The sequence below is a fragment of the Argiope bruennichi genome, chromosome 10, assembly GCF_947563725.1.
Source record: "Argiope bruennichi chromosome 10, qqArgBrue1.1, whole genome shotgun sequence".
Taxonomy (NCBI): domain Eukaryota; kingdom Metazoa; phylum Arthropoda; class Arachnida; order Araneae; family Araneidae; genus Argiope; species Argiope bruennichi.
In genome coordinates, this window is record NC_079160.1 from 40,217,756 (window position 1) to 40,238,011 (window position 20,256).

Genomic DNA, 20,256 nt, shown 5'->3' on the forward strand with positions numbered 1-20,256 from the left:
AGATCATAATATCATGCACCACTCTTCTGCTAAATAAACTCAATAAAACAGGCTTTTGCAATGAGCTGCCCGCCCACCCCATACACTCCCATTCCCGGTAACCGTGGCACTGCCTACCATTAGGGATTCACTTTAATCAAATTCTATTCAATCAACTGCAGTCTGGTCTCATGACAAAATGCGTGCTTTCAGTCTGCGTTCTTAGAATTTTTGGAGTCCGACATATTTATGAGATCAGGCGTTTTCTAATTTTAAGTTTGTTAAATGATTGTTTATAAAGCAAATTACCGTTACTGATTTAGAATTGTGACTAATATTAAAAATGACTCGTTTCAGATAGACATATAAAACAGGAAATTTTATATATAAATATAGTCTCATTGCACATAATCATTGCGAAAAATTTATACGTAATACTTCGTATACATAGCATGGAAAAAGTATACTAATTGTCAAAAAATTCGAACTTACAATTTTGATGAATCTCCATGTTTTAGATTCCCCTGGGCTCGAAAAATACATTTTCGGAAAATGTCAGTCTGTCTGTGACAAATATAACTCAAAAACGCCTTGAGCTAGAAAGTTAAAATTTGATATGCGGTATTTACACCAAATTTGCAGATTTCTACCACATTTCGAGCATAATCTATTCAGAGGAAGTCCGTCTGTTTGTTTGTTCGAATACAAGTAACTCCAATAACTACAAAACGAAGAAAGCTAGATAGATAAAATTTGGTTCATAGAATTAAAATCTATAGTATATACACCTACCAAATTTTCAGTTAAATCCAACTGAGGATTGATTGTCTGTCTATCTGTACTTTCAGATGCATGTAAACTTGATCATTCAAAAATACAATGACTTAAGTATATCAAATTTGGTATTGAACGCTGTGACTACAAGTATAGTATTGTAACAAACTTTTTTCAATCGGTTGGGAAAAACGTGTCTAAAACACAAATTCGATTTTTGGATACTATTAAAGCATGATTGGGATTAATCGCCAAATAACTCGCCACACGACAGAATGAATAAAAATGCTCAATTCACGCCAAATGTTAATAATTCTTAATTATTGTACACCAATGCCAAGAAAGGCGTTCAAGTTAGTTAGAGAGAAGAGAGAATTCGAGAAAGTTTTAAGGAGACCACTCCATAGTTTTTAATGTAACAAAGAAATTTAAGTCACAACTTGTTATTATAAGATAAAGTAATAATATCGTTCTACCTCTTAATTGTTAAATAAGTTAAATTTATTATTTTTTGTGGCATAATTTAATTTTTTTTTCTTATTTAAAAAGTGTATTATTGATCTATATTACTTTTGAATTTTTGATAGCCCATTTCGGCGATCAGCTATTCACCGGTAATATTAATAAAATTTCTTTAGTGATGTCAACCAGTTTTGGCGGACTTACTTAAAAAATATCAACTAACAGAATTACAAAGAATGATTAAGCATCTGTAAAAATAAAATACTTTGGAAATTTATACGAATTACATATTATTTTCTTAACCCTTCTTTGCATGATTTTTTTTTTTTTTGCAAAATAAATCAAAGTGATATAATTAAACTAAGATTAAAAGAAAAAATGTTTTTAAAAAAAACCCTTGCATAATTATGTAATATAAAATTAAATAATTTTTTTAAAAAACATTATGATGGAAACATCCATCATTTGCATGTCTAAAAAATAAATCAGGGTAATAAAATTCACTCTAGATTAAAGGAAAAATGTTTTTTAAAAAAATTGTAAAAATATCGTATAAATATATAAAATAAAATAATTTAAAAAAAAAACAATATGATGGAACTATTTATCATTTGCATGAGGAGGTCGCGGTGACCTGGTGGTAAGGACACAGCTTGGGAGCCGTAGGGTTTCAAGTTCGAGACCCGATTCCACCGGAAAAAACCGTCGTGTAAGGGGGGTCTGTTGCACGCTAAATCTGCCAACACCGAAAGTCCCCCCCGCTAGTGTGGTGGGGAGAGGGGGGCGCCAGCTCAGGTGTCTTCTCCGTCATCTGACCGTGGTTCGAAATTACGAGATCCATCCCAAAATAGCCCTAATATGACGTTGAATATAACTAAACTAAACAAACCAATCATTTGCATGATGATGGAAATCTCCATCATTTTGAGAATTTACACGCTTGAGCTCAGTACAAAATCTTCGATATCCCTCTCTTCTCAATTTCTCCACTCATTACTACTTTTATCAGCAAAAAAATCTCAGATTAGTTATAAAAAATATTCCAGAAATCGCACGTTTCTTCCTACCACTAAAAACAGCGGAAGGACAAGTTCAAACCCGCTATAATGATTGTGACATTTGAAATTTTTTTTACAGCTACGCTACTTATTACGCAATAGCCGTGAAAAAAGTTGGAAGCAACAACGAATTTAAAGTACACCTGTTTTGAGCGCAATTTTTTTTTGTTTTTTTTTTTTGTTCAGTAAATGTTTTGATGGAAATGTCCATCATCATGCAAAGAAGGGTTGAGTGCCCATGCTATTTAGGTAACATCATTGGGGTAACTGCTGCTTTATAGCTTTCAAAAAAAAAGCACTGCTTTACCTCTCCGAATCCTTCAAGAACTCTTACAGCGATGAAAAACCCGGTCCCCAGACTAGCTGCAAATGGCGTCAATAAGGAGAAAACAGCTGTTATGAGAATCCCGCCACCAAACAGCCACTTGGCCCCGATTTTTTCAGCAAAAATTCCACCAGGTAGCTGAGTTAGAAAATAACCGTAAAAGAATGATCCTAAAATATTGGCTTGGGCCTTGGAATCCCAGTTATACTGTTCACCCTGAAAGAAAGCAAAAAGAATAATTTATCACAACTTGCATTTTATGTTTCCAGTGGCTTTAAAGTTACAGGAATTTTTGGTAATAATAGTAACAGTTTTGATAACAATTTTTGATCGTAATAGAATATGTTTGACTAAATTAGTTGGAATTTATTTGATTATTTGCATATTTTATTTCTTTTTTTTTTTTTCCTGATATTTCTAAATTTTTCTCATGTTTGTTATGTTTTGGTTTCAAAAGTTGTCCCTGTTACGGCTGAAATGTGTTTAATGTTTTCAAAACTCTTTAAAGTTGAAAAGTAATAATTGGAAAAACCGAGCTTCTCTCGGCAAGGTTTATTTTAGTAACATCGTGTTTTTTCATAGAAAATATTTAGTTTCTAATCATATACTGATTACATATGAATATTTTTCAAACTTACCTGCATATGAATTAATCATTTGAATAAAAAAAATCCCGAATACACTTAATTTAACATTTTATTCGAAGCAATCTGCTATATTACAGTATTCATTTTACAGTTTATCTATTATTATTTATACTTTTGAACTTGCACTCAGTTTTACCGTGGTGAAAGCGGATCCAAGATACCGCGTTATGACATTGTCAGCATGAGGGTAGATAGAAAAGGTTCTAAAAAGGGGGGGGAAGCGAAGCCTTATCTAAACATGCAATTTGATCCAAATCATTAAAGCCTTTCTGAGATACGCGAAATAAATAAATTTATATATGTACAAGAATTGCTCGTTTAAAGTTAAATGATTTATTCACTCCACTTCTTTAAGTTTTTAATTAGAATTTTAATTATCGCAATACTATTGACCATTTATTCAGTCTAATTTCTTATTAACTTTTATTTAAATCATTTAAATTTTTGCTTAGAACTACTTAACCAATGTGTGATATTAAATGTGTAACGGATTGTTATGAGCGTGGATAGAACCTGGGACCTTGTGGTTCGGAGTCGAGTAACAAGACCACAAGACAAAAGCAATTGCCCCTATTTCGTAGCTGTTATCTGGCTTATAAGCTTTTCACCACAGTACTCTCCCTCCAGTGAGTAGGAGGGGAGACGAACGATATGGATGTTGAGTGGTGATGAGTCTAATGCGACTGTACCCATTTGAGTAGAGCCAAGAGTGTGTGGTTGCTGTTGCTGTTGCGCCAAGTGAATCTGACGACTTTGGGTTTCTGTGGGTAGGTGGTGCCACAACAGCTGTACGAAGATTGAAGGTTCATCGTACGAGGTCACCAATGTGGAAGAATGTGGTGTATTGGGTTATCTCCACGACGTGTAGAATTGCTGCTCAAAGCAATCGAAGAGAATTGCCGTTTTAAAGCGGACAAAGAAAATACCTTCAGAACCAGCCATATCGTTCGTCTCACCTCCGGGTCACCAATGTAGCGGATTGTTATGAGCGAGGATAGAACCTGGGACCTTGTGGTTCGCAGCCGAATAACAAGACCACAAGACAAAAGCAATTGTCCCCTGTTTCGTAGCTGCTATCTGGCTTATAAGCTTTTCACCACAAATGGTCGCTCACAGTTCAAAAAGTCTTGTTTTGAAATTGCATTTGGGTGAAATATGCAAGTCACTGCCCTTTCTTATCTCTCATTCATGCCAAGTCATCAATGACATTGTGCTTTCTGGCATTGAATTCCCATTAAGTAGGTTTTAACTAAGTCACGAATCAAAAACTGTAATGGTCTTCCCAAAACTTTCTCACTATAAGGGCATCAGCCCGAGAAGCACTGGTCTACAACATTTACGAACTGCTGGCAGGAATATTTTTTTTGAATTGATTGCGTCATCCTTGGCGAATTATTTGGCGATTAATAGTTGGCAAGCTTTAATAGTATCCGAAAATCGAATTTGTGTTTTAGATACGTTTTCCTCAACCGATTGAAACGAAAATTTGACATAGAATGGCACTTCTAATCACAAAATCCCATACTAAATGTGATATATTTAAGTCATTACGATTTTGAGTTATCGCGTTTATATGTTTCTGAAAGTACAGACTGCCATACAATCCACTCGCCCATATATTTGGCTCAAAATTTAATTGGTGTCTGCACAATAGAAGTTAAATCGATGTACCGATTTTTTTTTTTATCTAGCTCCCTTCATTTTGTAGTTATTGTGATAATTTGTAATCAAACAGCCAGATATACGGATTTCTTCTGAAATGAATTTGCTCAAAATTTAATAGAAATCTACCAATTCGATATAAATACCGTATACCAAATTTCATCCATTTAGCTAAAAAACACATTTTTGAGTTAACTTTGTCACAGACAAACAGACAGACGTACATTCTCCAAAAATGTGTTTTTCGAACTCAGGAAGGCCTATAACGTGGAGAATCGTCAAAATCTCGAGTTTGAATTTTTTGACGATTACTATACTTTACTATACTATGCATACTAGTAAGCAAAAATGAATTTCTTAGTTTTGCTTGTTTAACTAGTTGCTACTGGTGCATATTTTGTACATAATTTACGTAATTAAATTCATTTTTCTTCATGAATACGTAATTATTTATTTAACTTTCGACACACATTTATTTTTGTTGAAGAGGAATGGAAGAAACCAGAAAAGAAAATGATAATGATTTAAACATAATTATGATTATTAAAATTATAATTATTAAAAATAACTATAATTCAATAACATTATTTAAAATCATTTACTTTATATTCATCTGCATTCTTCTGTGGTTCATACGATACAAGTTCAGGACATGCCGCTGCCTGATGGGTTTCGTTGTCATACTGGATTCCAGTGTCATTCACCATGGCGACTATTGCCACACTTAAATTGACGCGCATGGCATAAACGTTGAACATGCCCAAAAATCCTAGTAATGTTAGAATATATCTTTTGGGGATATAACATCTTGCATGACCTAAAAATATAAATTTTTAGATTTATTAAGAAAAATAAATTTGAATATACAGGAATATGATATTTCTACAACACAGGATCCCAATGATGATGGTATCGAAACTTAGTGGTCGCTGGGGCTCTCTATGGGGTTAGTAGAGGATACAAAAACTGTCACGTGGGATGACCATTATATATCTATCTGCTTAAGGTATCCGACTAGGTTGAAAACGTGAATTTGGATCGAGTGGTGCAGTTTCAAAAAATGGTACGTTTTTGTTTAAAGTGATATTTTTATTTTATTTCTGTGTCAATTAGAAGCTAAGTTATAAACAATTATTGATATGTAAGTAATGCTTATTTATAAGAATTTAAAAACTTTGAATATATTTTCTGAAGAAAGAGTTTTTAATAAATTTACTGGACTAGTATCGTACTCACTCAAAAGATAATTAAGATATCTTATTGTAATTTATAATTAGTGCTCATTATGTTATGCAGAATGTAATGAACTGTGGATTTGGTGTTAAATACTCTAGAAGTGGATTTATGATTATTTAATGTAAATATTCTTCAAAATTCCAAAATTTCATAGACGATTTCATATATTACACATGTAATGATATTACACATGATAATTATATATTACACATGGTAATTTCATATATTAGATGAGCATGTTTGATTTAAATATTGTTGAAAGATTCCAAAATTCCATAGACGATTTCATATATTACACATGTAATGAAATTACACATGATAATTATATATTACACATGGTAATTTCATATATTAGATGTGCATGTTTGATTTAAATATTGTTGAAAGATTCCTAAATTATCATAGATAATTTCATGCATTATATACACAAATTTTATTTTTGAATATAATTCTTAGATAATAAGTAGTTACACATATAAGATATATTGCACTTGTAATTTTGCAAAGAAAAATAGAAAACAGTAACAATTTTTTTCTCTAGAACAATTTTAGTTTTTGTCAGTAAATGCTGAAATTTACATCAAAAAATATTTTTTCTTCAAACGCTGCATATATATTTAAATCATTCCACTTTCATTCATCCTTTTATCTTTATATTAATTAAAAAATATTTCTATGAACATTAAAATATTTTTTTTGAAAAATCCCTCCGAACCTAATTGGATACCTTAAGATATTAATACTATAGTACACCTGAATCAGTAACTAATAAATTTATATACCAGCTTAGGATACATGAATTTATCGAGTTGTGTTTTCAAATGCAGAATTATCGAATTTAGAAGACAGACTTATAAAATTCACAAACAACGAGGGACTAAAAGTTAGAAGAGGACGAAAATAATCCTGACTTCAAATATCAGTATCGGCTTTCTACCCTGGTTTGTGAAATAGAGGACAGAAATTTTTAATTCCTTTTCCTTTTTCTCATTTGGCTCATAAGTTCACTTCCAAAGCGTATTTACTCTCTAAGAAAAGGAACAGACTGCACATCATAAAATATGACAATCTGTGACTGAAGATAACGGAATTGAACACTGCATTAACAAATTGTTAAAACTCCAACAACTTCAATCATCTCATTACTTTTTTTTTTCTTTTTGATTGATTTTGAATTTAATTTTTTAAAATACAGTTTTTTGCTACATTTGTTAGTCCTTTTATTTCTATTTTGTCATTATTAATAGATAAAAAAATAAAATAGTTATAGATAATACACAACAATATTTTAATAGTTGATATGTTTAACTATAATGGAAGAGGAAAGGGTTGGAATTTTTTCTGGGGGAATGAAAAAAATAAAAGAGTAGGAACCTCTGTTCCACGCGATAATCCAAATTTTGTTGTTGTTTCTTATGGAATTTGCCATGGACAAACTCGCTGTTCCGAAGACAGCAATTTTAAGCCGGGGGGAGGCAGGGACGTCTCTTGTTTGTTTTTTTAGTAGCGCCAACTAGGGCCCAGAGGGCTACTCACGCATCACTCATTCGCTTGCACAACCCCTTTTTACAGGAGGGCACATTCACACATCTCACAGCTGGAACAACAACCTCGCTCAAACCGGGACTCGAACTCAGGACGCCCAGATCACGGGGAAGACTCGCTACCCCTATGCCAGGACGCCGGCTAATCCAAAATTTGAAATAAAGGGGTGATATTGATTATAACATCAATATTAATGCTCAAAATTTTAGAAAACTTAAGAATAAAAGCTAAGTTCATCACGTAACATATTTTACGTTTAAAGAAATACCATTATTTTGCCTAGCAGAGATAAATGCCAGTCCAAAACATAAACTGTTTTTCAAGTTCTAAAATAATTATTTCATGAATATGTTGAAAGAAAGGATTAAGAAACATGTTTAAAACGCTTAATTAATTTTGAAAAGTTAAATTTTATTTTATTCACCGATGACCCTCTTCTTCATTCATTTGAAGAGAAAATAAATTAAGGTCTTTTATTGACTTCTTGGATTATCTTCATCCACTTAGATATGAAATTTCCGTGTGGTATTCTGTTTCTATTCTAGGTTTTAAATCTTCTATGAACAAGAGAAATAGATTTTAGATCAGTTAACCAAGAAATATAATTGATATCCTCTTGTAATTAAATCAGAGTCGACATAGGGGAAAATGAATTATTTTTAACAATAAAATTTCTGAAGATAAAATGACAGGTATATCAAGATTTCTCAGTCATTTTATTAATTATGTCTATCACACATATTTATTAATTTTAAATTGCATATACTATTATGAACAACCAATTTCTGTCTTGCATTGTAGTGGGTGTATGGAGACGCACTGTCAACAGGCCTCTGTGACAAATGACGACTTTATTTAACACGAAGACAAATTCACAACCGAAGACGCACGCAAGCAATACAGAACAGTATGCAATAGCACAACGACGATAAACTGATCGAAGCACTTAGGGTGAGAGCTCGTTCAACTATTAACCGGAATTGAACTCAAAACACATTGCCTTCAGCGTATGAATTTGGTTGACGGTGCGCCTATTCCCGGTAAGGACAGAGCTACATAGTACTTGGCAGTCAATGCGTTACCGTGGTAGTCTTCGCTTGAGGCTGCTTGAGTTGAGGCTGCCGTCCTTTTATAATTCCCGTGAGGCCGGCCAAGAAGGTTCTGGGCGTATACCAATTCCTATTGGATGGATCGTTAAAATTCTCGAAGTTTCCAGCATTATCTATTTTGTCGCCAAAATCGCCAAATTAGTCGCCAAGTCACCAAATGGTCGCCAAGCTCTGAGATAATTGATGCGGCATCCGATCAGCACCCACATTGCTGATCGTAAAACGGTCTTTCTTACGATGACACTATTCGTGCTGGGAAGTAGCATTACAAGTTTGTAACATTATTTTCTCATTTATTTTTTACATTAGAATATGGTAAAAAGCAAAAAAGCTTAGAAAAATAAGCTTGCAACCACTGCAACCTCTTTTAGGCAATAATTAGTCGGATTCTAATATTTGTACAATAGTACATGGTGGAGGATATTTGTTAATATTCTACTATATTACTTGCGTTGCATTCATTAATTAAGGTATCCAATTAAGTTCGAATGTCCTTTTTTTTAAAAATAATCATATTTGAGGCAATATTTTTTCCTTTTAAATGACATTTATGCAAAAACAATATATCATTCAAAAATAGTTCTATAGTTTCATTAATGTTTAATATTTTAGAAAATTTAGAATAATTTTGCATTAAATTTGACTTTTTTTAAACACTCCCAGTCAAAATCATGTTCTAGATTGGAACAGTATATCCGTTGGTACTCATTGATGTAATCATTGATGCATTGGTTTGGGTATTAAACAAAAAGTTATAAATAACTCAAAATTCTTGCAAATTACAAGATTTTTAGTGTGAAATCATAGATGGCTTGGTAATTCTGACCTTTTTCAAAATTCTTGCAAATTACAAGAGTTTTAGTGTAGAATCATATATAGTTTAGGAATTTTGACTTATAAATAACTCAAAATTCTTGCAAATTAAAAGATTTTTAGTGTGAAATCATAGATGGCTTTGTAATTCTGACCTTTTTCAAAATTCTTGCAAATTACAAGAGTTTTAGTGTAGAATATATAGTTTAGGAATTTTGACTTATAAATAATTCAAAATTCTTGCAAATTACAAGATTTTTAGTGTGAAATCATAGATGGCTTGGTAATTCTGACCTTTTTCAAAATTCTTGCAAATTACAAGAGTTTTAGTGTAGAATCATATATAGTTTAGGAATTTTGACTTATAAATAACTCAAAATTCTTGCAAATTAAAAGATTTTTAGTGTGAAATCATAGATGGCTTTGTAATTCTGACCTTTTTCAAAATTCTTGCAAATTACAAGAGTTTTAGTGTAGAATATATAGTTTAGGAATTTTGACTTATAAATAATTCAAAATTCTTGCAAATTACAAGATTTTTAGTGTGAAATCATAGATGGCTTGGTAATTCTGACCTTTTTCAAAATTCTTGCAAATTACAAGAGTTTTAGTGTAGAATCATATATAGTTTAGGAATTTTGACTTATAAATAACTCAAAATTCTTGCAAATTAAAAGATTTTTAGTGTGAAATCATAGATGGCTTTGTAATTCTGACCTTTTTCAAAATTCTTGCAAATTACAAGAGTTTTAGTGTAGAATATATAGTTTAGGAATTTTGACTTATAAATAATTCAAAATTCTTGCAAATTACAAGATTTTTAGTGTGAAATCATAGATGGCTTTGTAATTCTGACCTTTTTCAAAATTCTTGCAAATTACAAGAGTTTTAGTGTAGAATATATAGTTTAGGAATTTTGACTTATAAATAATTCAAAATTCTTGCAAATTACAAGATTTTTAGTGTGAAATCATAGATGGCTTGGTAATTCTGACCTTTTTCAAAATTCTTGCAAATTACAAGAGTTTTAGTGTAGAATATATAGTTTAGGAATTTTGACTTATAAATAATTCAAAATTCTTGCAAATTACAAGATTTTTAGTGTGAAATCATAGATGGCTTTGTAATTCTGACCTTTTTCAAAATTCTTGCAAATTACAAGAGTTTTAGTGTGAAATCATAGATGGCTTGGTAATTCTGACCTTTTTCAAAATTCTTGCAAATTACAAGAGTTTTAGTGTAGAATATATAGTTTAGGAATTTTGACTTATAAATAATTCAAAATTCTTGCAAATTACAAGATTTTTAGTGTGAAATCATAGATGGCTTGGTAATTCTGACCTTTTTCAAAATTCTTGCAAATTACAAGAGTTTTAGTGTAGAATCATATATAGTTTAGGAATTTTGACTTATAAATAACTCAAAATTCTTGCAAATTAAAAGATTTTTAGTGTGAAATCATAGATGGCTTTGTAATTCTGACCTTTTTCAAAATTCTTGCAAATTACAAGAGTTTTAGTGTAGAATATATAGTTTAGGAATTTTGACTTATAAATAATTCAAAATTCTTGCAAATTACAAGATTTTTAGTGTGAAATCATAGATGGCTTGGTAATTCTGACCTTTTTCAAAATTCTTGCAAATTACAAGAGTTTTAGTGTAGAATATATAGTTTAGGAATTTTGACTTATAAATAATTCAAAATTCTTGCAAATTACAAGATTTTTAGTGTGAAATCATAGATGGCTTGGTAATTCTGACCTTTTTCAAGATTCTTGCAAATTACAAGAGTTTTAGTGTAGAATATATAGTTTAGGAATTTTGACTTATAAATAATTCAAAATTCTTGCAAATTAAAAGATTTTTAGTGTGAAATCATAGATGGCTTTGTAATTCTGACCTTTTTCAAAATTCTTGCAAATTACAAGAGTTTTAGTGTAGAATATATAGTTTAGGAATTTTGACTTATAAATAATTCAAAATTCTTGCAAATTACAAGATTTTTAGTGTGAAATCATAGATGGCTTGGTAATTCTGACCTTTTTCAAAATTCTTGCAAATTACAAGAGTTTTAGTGTAGAATCATATATAGTTTAGGAATTTTGACTTATAAATAACTCAAAATTCTTGCAAATTAAAAGATTTTTAGTGTGAAATCATAGATGGCTTTGTAATTCTGACCTTTTTCAAAATTCTTGCAAATTACAAGAGTTTTAGTGTAGAATATATAGTTTAGGAATTTTGACTTATAAATAATTCAAAATTCTTGCAAATTACAAGATTTTTAGTGTGAAATCATAGATGGCTTTGTAATTCTGACCTTTTTCAAAATTCTTGCAAATTACAAGAGTTTTAGTGTAGAATCATATATAGTTTAGGAATTTTGACTTATAAATAACTCAAAATTCTTGCAAATTAAAAGATTTTTAGTGTGGAATCATAGATAGCTTTGTAATTCTGAACTTTTTCAAAATTCTTGCAAATTACGAGAGTTTTAGTGTAGAATCATATATAGTTTAGGAATTTTGACTTATAAATAACTCAAAATTCTTGCAAATTAAAAGATTTTTAGTGTGAAATCATAGATAGCTTTGTAATTCTGACCTTTTTCAAAATTCTTGCAAATTACAAGAGTTTTAGTGTAGAATCATATATAGTTTAGGAATTTTGACTTATAAATAACTCAAAATTCTTGCAAATTAAAAGACTTTTAGTGTGGAATCATAGATAGCTTTGTAATTCTGAACTTTTTCAAAATTCTTGCAAATTACGAGAGTTTTAGTGTAGAATCATAAAACGTTTAGAAATTTTGACTTTTTACAAAAATTTTTCAAATTGCAAGAGTTTTAGAGCAGAATCATAAAGGGTTTTGGAATTATGACCTTCTTTTAATGCTTAAAGTTTATATAACTTTACAAAGTCTCTCTTTATGCTTTTATTTTGGTTCATTTTCGAAACGGAATTATGAAGTAAATTCTCTCCAAATTTCGGACTAATATTGATAGTACTATTTGACAAATGGAAATTTTTGGAAATATCACATTTTAAGAAAAATGGACTTAAAGTTTTTGTTTAAATTTTTAATGAGATGAATAAGAATTTTTCTTCAAAACTCTCTAGGTTAGTAAATTTTTTTTCTTTTCCTTGAACAATTCATTTCTTTAAATTTTCAATTTCGGAAATTTCTTTTCTGTATCTTTTTCTCTTCTATAATAAGTATGCATTATAATTTGCGATATATCAGTAGATTCCGACATTTTATCCTTTTTTTCAACTTGAAAATGCAATTTAATTAACTTGGTAATACTGTAATCAGTTAATATTTGTCATATGATTCAAATACTTTCCATGCATTTATTGTCAGAAATTAGAGCATCAATGCAAATTCACGATACTTTAGTGATTCAAAATTACCTAAATTTGGAACAAAAAAAAGAAATTCATATAAAGAAAATTTCGAAATAATATCTAGTGTATGACAAAATAAATCAAATAGATAAACATTGGTTTTTAAAGATTTAATCATTTTAATTAAATAGTATCTAATCTTTTCTAATTATCATAGACATAAAATAGAAATGATTTTGAGAACATAAAAGAAAACTCTTTCAGATAACATATTAAGAAAATTTGTGATATTAATTTATCTAATAGGTAAATTGTGATTTACCTAATAGGTAAAAAGAATTATGGTTAAAGAAAAGGGACAAATGGACAAATTGAAACCAATTATAAGACTGTTATACAAAATATTATACCTTTTACTATATAATATTGCAATTATGAAAACAGGAAGTAAAAAAATTAAACAAAAGTGATATCTTTAATTTTTAAAGTAGTCTAAGAATATTCTATTTCTGCATATCTGGTAAGTAAACACAAATAAAGGCTCAATAATACAGAATAAAGAAAAAATTAAGACCCTCTTTTCAATGATAGCAGATTATATGGGTATGACAAATTATTTTTATTGAAAATTTTAATTGTAAATTTTAATTTTTAGAATAATATTTAGATTCTTTCTTTTTATACATATATTTTATTAGTTGAATATTTATGCCAGATAATAAAATTGACAATATCTTTTAATAAATAGTACATTCATATCAAACAATAATTAAAAATTACTTTAATTTTAATATTATTTCAATGCAAACCACCTGCATTGCAGTTTACCGCCGTTTAAACAAACTACCCTGAATATGCAATATCATTCCATAGTTCATTATCATCTATCAACTAAATTTATCATGCGTAAAAACATAAATTTAAGGAAAAAAACTTACTTGAATTCTGATAATCTAAAATAAGATACTTCATCGTCAAAATAATTTTACACATTGTCATCAAAATAAGGATAAGTTCGAAGCATTGCCGGTAAATAAGTGAAATATTATTCCGCTACAGCAGAATTTTTTTTTTTTTTTCTTATTCAAGGCTCTGTACTTGAAAACACATAATGTAAGAATCAGAACGTTTCGCTGATGTTTCACAATTCCCGTACATGAATGAAACACCTGCGATCGTACTGTTAATTGTAGACTAATAAAAATGTATTGAGACGGTAAATTTTCTGAGACATTGACAAGAAACTAATACTACTTTAATACAGTAAGAATAATTAGTAGTCTCATCCATATTTCACGGTTCGTTCACTGAGTATGTAATTGTGTCAGAAATCATTATCAAACTACTTATACTTTTTTCTTTCGTAGTTTAATTTACTCTGTTCTAATTGTGAGAGTTGATTACTTAATTTTAAGATAACGGTATATGTAATATCAAAATAAAATGAAACTTTTGAGTAATTTAAAAAAGGAAATGTTTTCTATTTAATTCAATCAAAAAATTAACTCTCGAAACATATTCAAATTTTGAAATATTATACATTTGAAATATTTATTAAATCGATAAATTTGATTATATGATTTTGAAAATGACATATTGTACACCTTTTCGTTTTTCCCTTTCTAAACATCTAAATGATAATGTAGTATTTATTTTCTATCATTTTAATATTTGTGACAGAGAATTATTTTGCTAGATTTTCATTGGTGTTTAATACACAATATTTCTTTGATTTAATACGTGATGTATTAATATTTGTAGATCTCTTCATTGCTACTGCTACTTAAAATAAAATTTAAATAATGTAAAATTTAAGATAAGTTGAAGTAAATAATTTTCATGAAGCAAGGCGCACTCAACGGAATACCAATGCATATGAAGATAACTTATTATTTTAAAAATATTTTCGCTGTGCGTATTTATTTGTTCAGGGTAAAAACATTCTTGTTTCCTGCTGATATTGTTATCTACATTCACATTTTCACTTTTTAACAACAGTGATATTTGTTGTTGTGTTGTAACTTATGGCACTTTATAAGCCCACCGCCAGTTAATTGTTATCGATTTCAGACGAATGAGATTCTCTTGTTTATTCAATAGCGCCAACAAGGACCAAGAATACGACTTAGCTACTTCATGCGTCACATTCGCTTGCACAGCCCCTTTATACAGGGAGGCACATTTACACACCTCATAGATAGAACACAGAAGAAGAAAAGCCATACCCGAACCTGGACTCGAACCAGGAACGCCCAGATCCCGGGCAAGAGGCACCATTCCTATGCCAGGACTTCAGCACAGTGATATTCAAATCTTCTTTAATGTTTAATCAAATATTCACAATCAATTATTTGCATTTTGAGCCCTGATGATATGACAGTAATGACTAAGAGAAGAAAAGTATCTGGATTCTAGATACTAAAAAGTTAAACCAGAGAGAGTGGTCTCCACAAAACTTTCTCGCATACCCTTTAAAATTCTGCAAAAACATATTTTAGACGGCGAGAATGTACACAAAGAAAAAATTTTCTTTAAATCAGGATTTGAATTTCTACTTATTAAATATTAAATAAAAGTTTTTCGCATATAACTTTTATGAATATTATATCACAAAAATGATTTTTGCACGATCTAAATATTGTCTTTTCTTTGATATCAACATGAATCAAAGTTGAAATTGACATATCAGTTTTCTAATTTTAATACATTTTTAAAGATATTTTAAAATAAATTTTGCAACAATATTTTTTACTGTAGTAAACTCAAACCGTTTTCATTGGTTCTACAGATTTTTAATCACAGGCTTTTTTTTTCTATTGTTGAATGAGGTTTCCGTTACTAAATTTTAAAAATTTGGAATATCGCAATTAATTTTTCAACTACGCATTTTTCATGAAGAACAAAAAAGTGAAGTTATATCACAGCGTATGGCAACAAATAATTATATATTATATGATTAAGAGAGATGCTTTTTTTTCATGTGACTGAGACATTATGAAGCATTACGAGATTAGCAATAATAAGAAAGATTCATGCATAATATGAACAAAACATGTGTATGGGTACTGAAATAGGCTGTTCGTCTGACTTTATAATTAAAATTGCTTTATTGAGCTAACTGTGAATACCAAGATATATGCATAAAATATTTAAATGAAATGAACCACTTACACTTTTCCCAGCTAACAAGCCAATCCTAAACAGTGAAAGCGGACAGTATCAAATTATTCAGAATATTGTTACCTTATCTTCAATTTCAAAATTTCTTAATAGTTTTCAATTTATAGAATGTTTGATGTAATTGCAAACTTTCAATAAAATTGAGCTAATAATTCGTTATAATTTTAAACCCGTTAAAGTTTCCACTGGAATTGTTCTGGAAGGTTTGTTTTGTGAAATTTTATTTATGATTTACAAAAAAGTATCTTAACTTATCGTAATAAAACAAAGCAGTATTTCAAGTTATATCTTAAAAATCAATCATCTTTGCTGGTGAAGTATCATAACTAATATAGACGAGATTTTGTGACTTTCATTTACCGTTGAAAAGAAAAGGCATTCTAAACTAAAAGAGATAGTCTACATAATATAGGCTTTCTTTAATATCTGTATTTTTAAAATGTATGAAGGAACTAAAATACATGAATGAATTTTCAAATTTTGTACTGTGTCATATGACATTAATGACGCTGTACCCTCCACTCTTCAAACTGCCACACCACACAACCGAAAGGATAAAACCATAAAGAACGAAGTTATCAATAGCATCACTATGGAATCATAACATAAAGCGAGCATATAACGCAAACATAGAATTAACAATACAAGATAAAAATATAATTTTAAATAGAAATACGCCTTTCAATATACAAATAAACAAAGTAAATGACAATATAATAAATTTTACTATGCGGCTGTCAAAATTTATATTATTACAACTTTTAACCTTCATCTTTATTTGAAAAAACTAATTATCTTTTATTACTAACCTTCAGAAACTCTGCCCTGCATTTTTTCAGAATCCATAATTTGCAATTCCTTCAATGAAACGAACACCATTTCGAAAAGTCCATTAAAAATAATCCGCTCTCGAATAAAAAAAAAAAAGCGGAAACTCAAAGGTATTCGTAATTTTTTCTGTTACATACAAAATTTCCTTTAAAAGTTCCACGTAATGAAACGTGCATGAAATGCAATAAATGATAAATTCTATGATACGTTAGAGGCACAACTTGCGAATGAGTTGGCGAAATCTTCTTGTCATAAAACATGACAAGCTAATTTGTCATATTCCACATGTATACTAGTATATAAAACTTGATTTTATGCTCTGCTTATAATATAAGAATTCAATTGGTATCACTAGAACCAATGTCAAATGTGATTCAGTTATCATATGAGGAATATTATATAATGAATTTAACAAGTGGTAATTAACAGCACAGTTAATATGATTGTAACTGCAATTCACTTATTATGGAATAATCAATAATCATTTCAGTAGCTGTGACATATCAATGAATATTTTATAGGCAGTAAAAAAATAACAGTTATAAAATGTTCTCAGTATTAAAAAGAAAAGCAGTTATGAAGAATTATCAGAAGTTGACACTCTGATTAGTACCACCTGTTGGATTTTAATCCTTGTCACAAATATGAAGTGGTATTCTCATAAAAAATCTAAACCAATAAATAAAATATTTAAATTTTAATTAAAAAACAAATATATTCTACATTAGTTATTGCCTAGTAAGTAATATTTAATTAATAGCTTGAAGTACTACTATTAATATTATAAGAAGAGATAGAATTTCAGAGTTTGTTAATTCTAAGAATTCCAGCGAGTTGCAGCGAAGAATTGTTGCTTTGTAGTTATTTGTATAGTGAGAAAAGCATTCATTTCATATAATTTAAAGCGAAAAATAGATAAGAAAATAAATATAAAAAATGATTTTGATTGAAGAAAAGAATTCAATATTCTTAATTCATTATTCCTTTTAAATTATAAATATTCTGCTAGAACTTTAGTCTAAGTTAAAAAAAGAATTCGTACAGAGTTATCAGCTGATAAAATTAGTTGTATTTGTCTTATCCGAAATTTTACGATAATTTGGTAGAGAGAGCTGAGGTGTTATCCTCGTCATCTGACCAGGATTCACATTTATAAAGTTAGTTTCATTATGGTTTTTGTGTTGTTTTGAAGCGTAATGTTACTATAATTAAACAACAGCGAGTTGATAATCACAAAAAGTTAATACTAATTATTAAAGACATTAATGCAAAATTTTTATTATTTCATGGCCCTTGACTTAATTTTTTATCATGCAAATCACCGAGAAATTGGACTTCAAGCGTTCGAGATAAACAAATCAAAAGCTTATTTTTAAAGATATGATGCTGATGGGGAAAAAAGCATTTCATTTTTTGGTTTCATATTATAGAAAACCCTTTCAATAGATCTATATAGGCTTTTTATATTCGTCGGATCTTGATTAAAAATCTCTTAAAAGATTCATTGGAAGGAATAAACTACATCATGGTCTCCACTCTCTCAAGATATACTTTATTTATTTCATCTGTAAGTAGTATATCAAAGAAAGAATTTTTGATACAATAAATCGTGATATTGAAATAGTGAAAGCTAGGATAACAGTTCTTGTGTACGATTTCTATACATATAATAGATACCTGGCGAGAATTCAAGGTCCCGACTTTCTTCAAACAGAATGAACAAAAAGGACAGAATGTTCCGAAATGTACTAAAGAATTTGTCTTATTACAAACTCTATTACCCTAATTATAAATTCCCTGAAAAAATCTAACTGTAGCATTAATTTATTTATTTGAAAAAAAAAAATATTTTGGGAACCATCCTGTTCAAAAAATTTTTCAAGTATGTTTGGTTTGGTTTAGTTATATTAAAGTCCCGATTGAAGCAACACGAGGGCTATTTTGGGTCGGATCTCTTAATTTTGAACCTCGGTCAGATGACGAGAACGACACCTGAGCTGGCACCCCCCTCTCCACACCACACCAGCGCGAGGACGTTTGGTCATGACGGATTTAACATGCAACAGACCCCCTTACGCGACGGTTCTTCGGTGGAATCGGGTCTCGAACCTGAGACCTTCCGGTTCCGAAGCCAGGACCTTACCAGCAGGCCACCGCGGCCTATTTTAAGTATGTTTATCTATGATATTATAGAATATCGAGAATATTTAGTATAATATATTTATGTTTTCATATAGAATATATTTATGTTTGATATCATTACTTAATATTTATGACTTCATTTTGGAATATCAGTCATCAACATTTAACTATATTGCAAGACGTAAAAACCTTATAGTTTACGAAATAAGCAGATGATGTAGTTGCTTTTAACTTTAATGAACTTGCACAGTCATTGGCCATAATTTTTTAATAATTTCCCTTCCTTTTGCATTTCTTCCAAAAAAATATCGATAACATCGGGTGTCGGATTCAATAAATTAAGGAAAATCGCACTATTTTGATGCTAGAGGTTCGGATTCGAACCGGAAATAAACCAGCTTCGCGATTCAGTCCTCTAAACATTCGCTTCATGCGTGGACTTACGTATGTCTCCTGTAAAAGCTATCCTTTCTGATATGGAAACTTGATAAATATGATGCTATAAATTTTGAGGTTGGTTGGAGCATCTAAATGGAGCTCTAAGCTATTCATTTATGGAATGATGTGTGATAATGTTAGTATTTGGAGGAGTTATATTATTTTTTAATTACGTAAATATTACAAGCGGTCTACAAAATAGTCAATATTCAATAGTCACAGTCAATACAAAAAGTATATATATATTTTTTTTAGCAAATCCCTTAGCTTCCCCTTAGACACATTATAGATATTAATTTTTGTTTGATTTAATTTATAAGATGAAAATTCTTTTAAGAATTCTGGCATTAATTCTGTTTGGTTTTGTATTTATTTCGTATTTTGAAAGATCACAATGTTCACATTTTTAATTATTTATTTTTTATTCTTACACAGTGATTGGTGACATAACATTACCTCTGACCATTGACCATTGGTCTCTAACCAGGAGGTGTCGTACATTTGATACCATTAATATACCCATGTATATTATGAAAATAACCATGAATCAAAAATGACTTTTAATTACATTAAACAACAAAATACTTATTTCTAGTTAAAATTCAAAATTTGACCCATAAGAACAAGCTGTAAATAACTTGTTCCGGTTCGTCAAATAAATTTCCGTAGTTTTCAGTTTTTTTCGTTTTAAAGATATTCACTAATCT

At 29.7% G+C, this 20,256-nt stretch overlaps 1 protein-coding gene across 3 annotated transcripts in view; it reads right to left on the minus strand.

The window, feature by feature from the left end:
• LOC129989374 (sialin-like) overlaps window positions 1-17,121 on the minus strand; it is a 40,494-nt gene extending 23,373 nt beyond the window's left edge. Inside the window, exons 1-3 of one of the 3 annotated variants that reach the window (XM_056097875.1) lie at window positions 16,948-17,121; window positions 5,510-5,724; window positions 2,581-2,814 (exon numbers count right to left, since the gene is read on the minus strand). In XM_056097875.1, the coding sequence (XP_055953850.1) occupies window positions 2,581-2,814; window positions 5,510-5,724; window positions 16,948-17,017 (519 nt within the window). In that variant the 5' untranslated portion in view covers window positions 17,018-17,121. Of the gene's footprint in view, window positions 1-2,580; window positions 2,815-5,509; window positions 5,725-13,896; window positions 13,974-16,947 lie in introns of those variants that run through there. The other 2 variants (XM_056097876.1, XM_056097877.1) reach the window with 2 other exon arrangements.
• Between the last annotated feature and the right edge of the window lie 3,135 nt (window positions 17,122-20,256).